This window comes from Meleagris gallopavo, chromosome 1 (assembly GCF_000146605.3).
Source record: "Meleagris gallopavo isolate NT-WF06-2002-E0010 breed Aviagen turkey brand Nicholas breeding stock chromosome 1, Turkey_5.1, whole genome shotgun sequence".
Taxonomy (NCBI): Eukaryota; Metazoa; Chordata; class Aves; order Galliformes; family Phasianidae; genus Meleagris; species Meleagris gallopavo.
In genome coordinates, this window is record NC_015011.2 from 126,375,854 (window position 1) to 126,385,768 (window position 9,915).

Here is a 9,915-nt window from a genome sequence, read left to right on the forward strand (position 1 = left end):
TGATTTTATTAAAAAAAAAAAAAAGAGGAATTGCAGGTAACATTTCTGTGAAGAAATATATTTATTTACATTTATTTTTCTTGAGCATTATGTTAGAAGACCAGAGTTCTCTATATCCTGTCTCCAGGAAAAGAAGTAGGAATGTGGTTTAGGGAAAGCAATCTGATGTTAATCCTAATGTAAGAATTGTGAAGGTTATTTCATTCTTTAACCTTTCTCACTTGACTCTTCTGTGACCTGACGGTATGGCTTGCTTGGTATTATGAACCAAGCAACTTATTTCTCCTATAAAAATAACCATACAAGTTTAAGAATGGCACTTCAGTTTTAAGAATCTAGAACTTCAGACATCTTCCCTACTTTCACAAATATGGGTAAAAGTATGAATACTTTTGTATTTTGATCATACCCAAGGACTTAATATCTATTGTAACAGCAAAAGACAAGCAGACACTGATGACTAAAGAAATGATAAAACAATAATAGAGGGAATGGTTTCAGTTAGACTATCTTGCATCAGTCTTTACAGACAAGACTGGTCTGTTTGTGATAGGCTGTTTGGTCAAGAAGCAGTCTTATTTAATCTCTCTGAGTAATAGTACAGCTTACCTCCTTTTCTTTACAGAATGAAGCTTTGTTTGTTTTTGGTGGCAATATCAAAGCAATGGAGCTTTGCCAATAGTAAAAATAATTTCACCGTATGTGAAAGTGCATATGAAAACTTGGGGTATTTTGAACACGTATTCATTTTTTTAGTTAAGGGTATGTTTTCCACGTATGGTTATCTCCACTGGTAATGCAGAGGACTAATTGCTCAAATAGGCTCTTTAGTTGAAATGTCTTTGGCCATCACTGAAAAAGTTAGTGGTGTGAAATGCCATCTCCAAAATTCCATCAATGTATATGTAATTCAAGTAGATTGCTGAAAACAGCTGAGAAGGGCTACAGCTGTGAAGAATCCCTGCTTATTGTCTTCATGGCTCTTTCATTTGGGTAGTTGATTTTCTTGAAAAAACCACAGTCTTTCAGTCTCTCAATTTTGACTCTAAGAATGTAGGTGAGACAGTGTACTTTTACAGGTGATAAAGGAACTGACCTTGAATGGAAGAACTGCTCATGCATACCATGTATTTTTTCCAGCTCAATAATTATGTGATATGATACATGTCAAGTAATGGAGTTATTCCATATAAGAAAGGATGGAAAAGCAGCAGCTAGAAAGAAAACCTTGCTCCAAAGCAATAACGTTTTGAGAAGGAGGAAGTCTGAAGGTCATTGAAAAAAAAATAATAAATAATAGTTATGATATAATATTTTTCAAAGGACCAGGGAGCTAGAAACACCAGCCAGGATAAATTATTCAGAGCGATTAGAAAAGGAGGACATACACTGCTCCTTTTGTCATTGCAAGGATAATGGGTGAAAAGAGACTTCAGGTCTTGCCTGTACAGATACCACTCTTAAGAAAAAAATGTTATGTCCAGCAATGGTGGCAAATGAGTAAATGTATTTTGAACTGAAATATAGAAAGTCCATAAAATGAAAATAGTTACATATTCTATGGGGAAGTAAACTGAAGTTAAATTCGGCAGCCAGACACTAAACACAGAAATAAGATAATTTTTAACCACTTTAAACATAATAGAAAAAAGTGTGAAAGCATTTACAAAATCAGTGTTCGCCATCTTTAGGATAATAATCAGCTAAATAAGTTGACAGACTGGGCAACACATTTCACCTTAGTTGCACAAGTGAAGACAGAACTAGAGATTTCAGTGAGAATTTAAGAACTCTGGTATTAACATCCAATGGATTTGAATGCCTGCACGGTTTTTAGGTATGTGACATTCAAGCCAGAAAATCCTCACTCTCAACGTAAGAATTGTTAGGATGGTCAGACTTCTCTTAACAGTTATTTCAGAATGTTACTACTTCCTCTTGTGGTCCATTTTTGTACTATATTTTTTCCAGCATCAAGGATAAGACCAAATCTTTTCAGAAAACAGGAAAAACTGTCATGTGGGGAGACAATTCTGTCTGAGTGTGGGCTCTGTCACAGGATAAATGCTCTATTACCCTTATGCAAAAGCAGAAATAAAACAAAATAAATAATTTACTCACCAATCGTGTATAGGTCAATATCTGTGTCGTAGAACTGGATCAGGGAGTTTTTGCTAGACCCATTCACCAAAAAATAAGATTTCTCTATCTTCACGTTTTTGAATCTACATCCCACATGTCTACCATTTTCATCTTCAATGTAAAGCTCACATTCCATTACATCATCATCTCTATAGATAACATAACACACACACACACACACACATATATATATATCAAGGAGTCTTAGTTAAACACGGGTACTGTGATGTGTTAAGTGAGAATTCAAGACTCAAGAAGACCTACTCACCTTGAGTTCTGCCAGTAGAGAAAATATTGGGTATCTCCTGGAGCATTCCTGCCTGCCTGCCAAGTGCAGTTCATGAGGGAAATGTCATAAATCACACAGGAGAAGTTCTCAATGGCTGACCCATTAATGCCTGCAAACACAGCAATGTCCATTATGAAGAAAAAATGTGTAGACTGCTCCATGCTGGAGAATCATGGCACATGCTTAGATACAGCAGATATATGCAACTCTAGACAATTATTGTTTTGATTAGGAATGATAAGCATCATTTTACATAGCTGCATTGGAAGATATTTAGACTGACAGATCTTGTAAAGAATCTTATGTAACTATGTCCTCCAAAGATATGATTGAAGTTGTATATGACAGGATAAGCCTTCATGAAGACTAGGTTGCCATAATGCAGGCTGACACCTAAAGTGGCCACCTCTGTTCCTTGAATTATTCTGATTCCTGAGATTAACATCACCAGATCACAAACACTACAAATTACTGTTTAACTCCTAACCCTAACAAAGGCTAATAAGGACAATAAACGTGTCTTTTTAAAAGAAAGGATGACTTAGCCCTCCTTTTATAAGGAAACAGCAATTTCTTTGAGCTTAATGAGACAGGAAGTAGCGTCATTGTGTATATTCCAATTCCATGTTACTTTAATGAGCAAATATTGTACCTCATTATCTTAACACTCTTATATCTGTTATCCCTCTCATATTAAAAAGGGCAGATTCTGTCAGACTTTTTGTTATCATAGATTGGACATTACAGAGTGACACCATGAGTTATGCTGTTACAGAATTCAAGATGTCACACAGTTCTTGAGGAAGTATTTAAAAACTACAGCCACAAACCTATTTCAACTTGATTTTGAATAATACAGGAAAATGAAGCTAATAAAACGTTCAGAAGAGAATTTGCAATTCAGAAAATGTCACCAAGCGAGACATTAACCAAGGGCAAAACATTTACTGAGTTTCCTACAAGTTGTAGGAAAATACTTTACTTGTCCAACACACATTGTCATAAGGATATGAACAAGAAGCTATCCATTTCCAGGAAATAGAACTAACTAAAGAAGGAAGCACTTCATTTTTTTTTTTATACTCAGGCCCATTAAAAGTATGCAAATCCTTTCCCGAAGTCTAATGCATTACCTTGAGGAATATACTTGCATGTAACTGAGTATGTACTATTAGTGCTCTCTGCTTTAACTGAAAAGTTTGCCCCGTTGTGCAGAGGATACGCTAGATTTCTTCCAAAGATGCAGTTTGTATTCTTTTCCTGAAAAATGACATTCAGGTGGTTAATTTTTAACTTTTTCAACTAACGGTTTATATAACACTCCTGTAGAAAGCCTGTGCTTTCTGTGTAACAGTGGGTCCACTACTAGAGTGAAGTAAGTACTGATATCTCCCTGAGACAAAGAGCTCTCTTCCTAGAAACATTGGATAATGAGCCTTTATCAGCGTAAGGTGAAGACTTTGATGCTTCCCATCAGAAAATCTCATGACAGAGTAGTGTGAAGAATAGGATCTCCTCCTCTCTATCCATCCTTCAGCATAAAAAATCTTTTGAACCTCCTCAAAATGAAGCATGTGTTCTTTCATAAAAATCAACAAATGGATTTAGTGTACTTTATTCTCATTTCAAAGACAAAAGGAGATAGCCCACAAATGACTGTTTGGGTAAGGAGATGGCTTGAGGTTAATCTCTAATAAGAAATATTAGATTTCTTAATGTTAGCAGCCAATTTGAACAAATCATATAAGTGTCTCCTCTATTTAATGGTAAAGGACACAGGTGTTTGCATCTAAGATGCATGGATACATTTTCTCCAGGCAGGACCTGTACCTCACTAGTGGCTTTTATCAGAGTTTTGAAGACTAAGGTTTCCATGCTTAGATAGTTGAAATGAGGGTGACATGACTATTATAATCTGTGATCATTGATGCAGATGCTAGAACTACACGGAGTATTAAAAGATTCCCCAGAAGTTAGACTTCTGAAAACTGCTTACAGAAACAGTAAATGTGGTTTATATTTTGCATACTGACAGAGCAGCATAGCATAAAATGCTTATTCTTTATTTGTGCAAAAAAAGGATGTCAAAACCAATATTTTCTGATACAGTTCCTGTTCCTGAACTGTACTTTAGAGATAATCGAATCAGTCTGATGCACAAGAGATATTGACCAAATAGACTGTGACATTATTGCAGCTGTGGTGTCTACAGGAAGAGAATTTGGTGAATGTTGGAGTAATGTATGTATTCAGGAAAAAAATATTTCCATGAGTTCATGACTTTCTTTGAAGAACCTGTCAGTCTTCAAAAGAAAACCTATTCTGGTTAATACATGTAGTAATTACAAAACAGGGAAAGGTTTAGCTTGCCATCTTCTCTGCATAAGAGCTGAAAACAGACTAAACCTGACAAAGAAATTATCTTTCCATAAAGTCAGAACACTGTCCAAATAATCCATTCTGAGTTCCATGTCTCCTGTCAGCTATTAAAATGTTGGAGCCATATTAAAAAACAAACAAACAAACATACATATATACATATATATACATATATATATATATATATATATATACACACATATATATATATATATCTTATTTCTCTTTTTTAGCTATGCATATGGGTTTCCTGTTTTCTTGGGACAAGTTGGGCATCTGGAACATGCTGTCCTGCAGAGTGATCTAAAGTGAATGCCTTCCAAGAATGTCTAGCTACAGAGCTGCTGGCTGCTCAGGCCCTTTTTTTTTTTTCAGGTCTTGGTTCAGTTTATTCAAATGTGCCTACTATGTTTGAAATAACCAGCTTGGATCTCAGGAGCCACTCCAGAAACACTGTTCCTTCACAAACTTCTATGTCACGTGAGTCCCAGTTCTGAGCTACACTACAGCTCCAGTGCCACTGAAGACTTTTAAAGTAAGTCAGAGCACGTGTCTAACTCAGTTTCTCCTCTATATGTGACAATTCTCATCCATACAGCATGAGATGCCTCTCAGTGAAGTTCCTTTGAAACCAGGAAAAGAGGCAGTCTTATGCTTCAGTCTCATCAAGATCCGGGTCCTGCAATAGTCCTCAAAGGGCAAGAATTTCACAAGAATTGTCAGAGGACAGACACATATCAGTATCAAGATGGGCCTCAATAAAACTAAAAAGAATGGCTAAAACACAGATTATCTTTTTTCAGTTATTTAAGAATATGAAAGAAAAAGAATAAAGTGTGGTGATTTATCTCTGTTGATAGTTTACATAGAAAATTTACCTGTATTTCGACCACATTATTATATACTGTCATAGAACAGCTGTATGTAGTGAAATTCATGGTGCTGATCCAACTCAGTTCTGTTTTCCACCAATTCAGCATCAAATTTTGGATGGGTGAATCTGACATCTCCCCTGAAATTATCACATAATAGGGATCGGTTATGTTCAGATTTTTGAGGTATAGAGGTTACTACTTACCAGATCTAAGACAAAAGGCAACTGGGGGACAAATATGTCTAAAGAGAAGCATATTACACTTCACCTAAGAGGATATCTGCAGGAAGTGTTCTACTCACAGTTTGTGCACTGCCAATCATCATACATCTGGGCAACCAGCAGCAGCCACTGTGTCATGAAGATGAGTCCAAGACAAGCAAGCATCTTTTCTTCCTTGGAGACAGAAAGCAACAAAAATTGTCTAATATGACAGATATCAGAGCAAACTGCTGCCCTCTGAATTGGTCTGGTCATATCTGCTCATTTTACCTGCTTCCAAACTGTCTGCCCATCTCAATTCTTGAGCAAGAAAAGATTATATGGACGTTTCAAGCAGCCAGAGAATCTTTAAAATGGATAGTAACAAGATCAACAAAGTTGTTTTTCACTGCAGCAAAATAATTTGTGTGATGATTTTTAAAGCTGTTGATTTGGGAACCGCTCTAGGAATTCTACATACATTCACCTGATGACTGCCGTCTTAAGGTCTAAAGATTATCTATCAGGATGAGTAGACCTCAAACATGTGGGTAAACAGCTGCAAATAGAAAATACCAGAATTTGTCACAGCAAAATCGATTAGGTCTAGATACTCAGTGATCAATATGTTAAGTTTTGGTGAGGGTGTTAGCTCAGTTAGTGTACTTCCAAGTGTCTTTTTTTGTATAAAAGTAGATCTAGGAGCAGCATCTAAGTTTATTACAAATTCAGTGCCAAAACCAGAAAGAAAATAAAAAAATGTGGCTAAGGAACTTTCTTGGCAGGCAGTAGATATCTTGCTTGCAAAAATCTTTATTCAACTCAGCTCCATGTACTTCTCTGCCAGCTTCTGAGATTATGCCTGGATCATCGTCTCTCCAGCCCCTGGCTTCCTGTATCTATCTTAGAACATTACCAAATACTCCCATAAACAAAACAGAAAGACAAAGATAGACCTACCTTATATTTGAAAACTTCTTTGTCTCATTTATCTTTGTATCGTAGTCTTGAGGCTCAGAGAAGATGGAAAGACTTGCAATTGCAATGGTTATACAGCTACAAATAGGGCTGCCTCCTTGTCTTTTACGTTTTAGGGAACACTCATATTATCGGAAGTGTTGCAATATGTGATGTTCATCACTTCCCTCCTGATTGTTACAAAATCAAGAGTCTTGGCAATTTTAAAACCCACATTTCATGCAATATGAACAAGTAGTTAGTTGTTAAATTTTCTTTTTTGTTGTATAGAATCCATTAATACTTCGGAATCCAATGAATATGTAAAAACATTCCCTCTTACAGATATTTATCTCTGGCTGTAAATAATTCTTAGTAGTACAAAGCATAACTCAATAAAAAGCATATCCTTCCATGGGCCAAGCATGCTGCCGCTGGTGCTTGAGGACAGGCCCTCAAGGCCAGGTCCCATCCAAGAGCAGTACCAGGAGCAGGCAGCTGGGGGTGTGGGGGCACTCACAATGGCGGGCCCAGCTGGGCAGGGGCCATGTCAGTGCCAGGCAGGGCTGTAGTGGGCTGGAGCTTGGCCATTCTGCAGTCTTGCTGTGGCAGGGGCTGGTTGCCCTAGGATCATATTTTAAGGAGAATGGAAAGGGGCCTCGGACAGTAAAATTAGAGCCATAGCAAATACCAGAGAGAATCTAATGGAGTTTTGAAAATTGAAGGAAGACAGTTTCTGTGCATCTGCCTCTCTCTCTCTCCTTTCTCCTTGAGAGAGATCCTTTGTCTCCCTCTTCCAATAGCACAGTTCCCAGATTGTTAAGCAATTTCCCGCCCCATTCCTGCAGGAGATACTCCAAAACAGGAGCTCTGCTCCCACTCTGGCACCTCACACTGCAGGAGAAGAGAAGGAAAGGTGCTGAGGTGAGCCCAGAGATTAGGTTGGAAAGGAAGAAGGCTGGAATCAATTCTGCCAAAGTTGCATTTGTTGATCCTGCACTACTTTAAGGATGGTTTTTAAGGTCAGCTGATGCTCTAAGGGGGCTGTATCTCCACATGCCTACAGACATTTCCTGGGAGAAGCAGTGGAAGCACAAGCCCATATATGGCTGTGGCTGGATGGCTATGCAGTGCCTGTATGTGACTCAACTGCTCATCACGCTGGTGCAGATGCAGTGGGATGCTGGACAATTGCATTTTCTGTGTGCCTAAATTTGGTTCTGGGAAGTGCTGTCAACTTCCAGATTTCGAGTCCTCCCAGTTACATGTCTTAGAATGAGTGAACAAAGAGAAACGCATGCATGCAGCGCTGGGTTCCTTTTCTCCAGTGCAACTCCACTACGTGGTTATTTGAGCCTTATGTTCCCACTCTGAAGAGCTCCCGAGCTCATAGCAAATAGTAGAGGAGCAGTACTCTCTGGTACTTTCTGAGATTATGCATCTAAGCAACACATTGAGGAAGTAGGGGTTTTGAGGTTTTGGGGTGCGAATACTTCTTTTTTTTTTTCTTTTTAACTAGAATATATTGTAGGAGAACAACCCAAACAACCCACAAGGACAGTACTGTTACCACCACAAAGGAACTCTGTTACCCAGGGGATTTCTTTGCTTGTCTATATTTAGGGCAAATCCTTCCTGAGATTTTAAAAAATATAAACAAATAATAAAAAAAATATCACTAAGCAAAACTGTTGCATGTTGATGATATTATCAAAGCCTTGAAGTCCAAGAAACCTGTGTGGAGTGGCCTTACCACCCAACAGGTGAAGAATAAACTCTTTTCAGAATTACAGAGGTAATGAGAGTGTATTCAGCTTCTCAGTTCTTTGAGTTCCATGATGATCCTGCCACTGCTGGATCAGAATTAACAACTTTTCTAGAAAATCCCAAAGCTTGAAGAATATTTTATTCATCCGACAGCAATAGGAGTGCTCACAAGAGCTGTCTAAGCATTTTTTATGTCAATGTATTACAGCTCTTGTATAGATTGCAACATTCTTCTTGGTAGTTGCACTACTTCCTTTTTTTCAGAAAATGTTTTCCACAGAACAAAGGAATAGCAACAGGGGACCAGAATACAAGACATCTGTCTGCGTGAACATCTGAATCAGGTAGTTAGAAGGTTACATATCCTGACCAACCTTTTCCAGTGATCATTACTTTGGGCCTTTGCCCAAGAACAGGAAAGAGATGCTATAATCCCAGCTACTCCCACCTCCTCATGAATAGGACTTCTGTTGTTCTCATCAGGACATTAGAAGTGAATCCCAGGTTTCTGAAGGGGCTTTGCAGCCTCAACAGCTTCCACAGTGAAAGCAAAGAGGGTGTAAATAGTTCACTAACAGTCATGATTGTGAAACTGAATAGAGAGGATCTAGTAGACCTTATATGTTTTGACTTCCATAGTAAGTTTTGGTTTCAGTTGGAGATTTGTGATGCAGAAGTTCTTACTGTTAATACGTTATAATTTAAAGAGCATGCTCCTTTTCAACTTCTATTTTTAAAGTTATCCAAAAGAAATTGTCCATAAAAACTTATTTAGAAACATGGAATCAGAAAAATCTGGCTTCAAAGGAAACATCTTGATCATGTTGGGCTAGCGGATGTTTATCACTATCACTGAATTTTGTCTATTAAGATGGGATTTCAGCTGCCTGAAATGACTTTAACGATCCTGAAATCTGCTGGAAGGGCAACATGGCAGGGTACAGAGAATTAGAGAGATCATCAGGAATTATATCCACAGATGCTGGACAGACCAAATACAGAAGGTACTCAAACTTGGTTTACATTATGGCATGACTCAAGGCATGTTTCTCTCCAGCCATGGCTATGGTCTGGGCAGAAGTGAAATTCCCATTGGAAGCTCCAGTTCAATGGAAAGAAACTCATGCTTCTTCAGTTAAATGTATCCATACTGAGCATTTTTTAGAATCTGTCATATTTTTTTCTTAACCTCGTCAGCACCTCTCCTGTTTTACAAGGATGCAATTTGAACACGCATATCATTTGAGACATTCCAGTGTGCCAGGGTTTATTTTATGGTTGTGTTTTCTTTTGTTTGCATGCTTGC

At 37.9% G+C, this 9,915-nt stretch overlaps 1 protein-coding gene across 1 annotated transcript in view; it reads right to left on the reverse strand.

The window, feature by feature from the left end:
* The window catches only part of LOC104916413 (granulocyte-macrophage colony-stimulating factor receptor subunit alpha-like), a 14,208-nt gene extending 7,082 nt beyond the window's left edge, over window positions 1-7,126 (reverse strand). The window contains exons 1-6 of the mRNA XM_010727456.3: window positions 6,846-7,126; window positions 5,987-6,080; window positions 5,689-5,822; window positions 3,565-3,691; window positions 2,411-2,540; window positions 2,122-2,291 (exon numbers count right to left, since the gene is read on the reverse strand). Of these exons, the coding sequence (XP_010725758.1) occupies window positions 2,122-2,291; window positions 2,411-2,540; window positions 3,565-3,691; window positions 5,689-5,822; window positions 5,987-6,071 (646 nt within the window). The 5' untranslated portion in view covers window positions 6,072-6,080; window positions 6,846-7,126. The remainder of the gene's footprint in view (window positions 1-2,121; window positions 2,292-2,410; window positions 2,541-3,564; window positions 3,692-5,688; window positions 5,823-5,986; window positions 6,081-6,845) is intronic.
* Window positions 7,127-9,915: the final 2,789 nt, after the last annotated feature.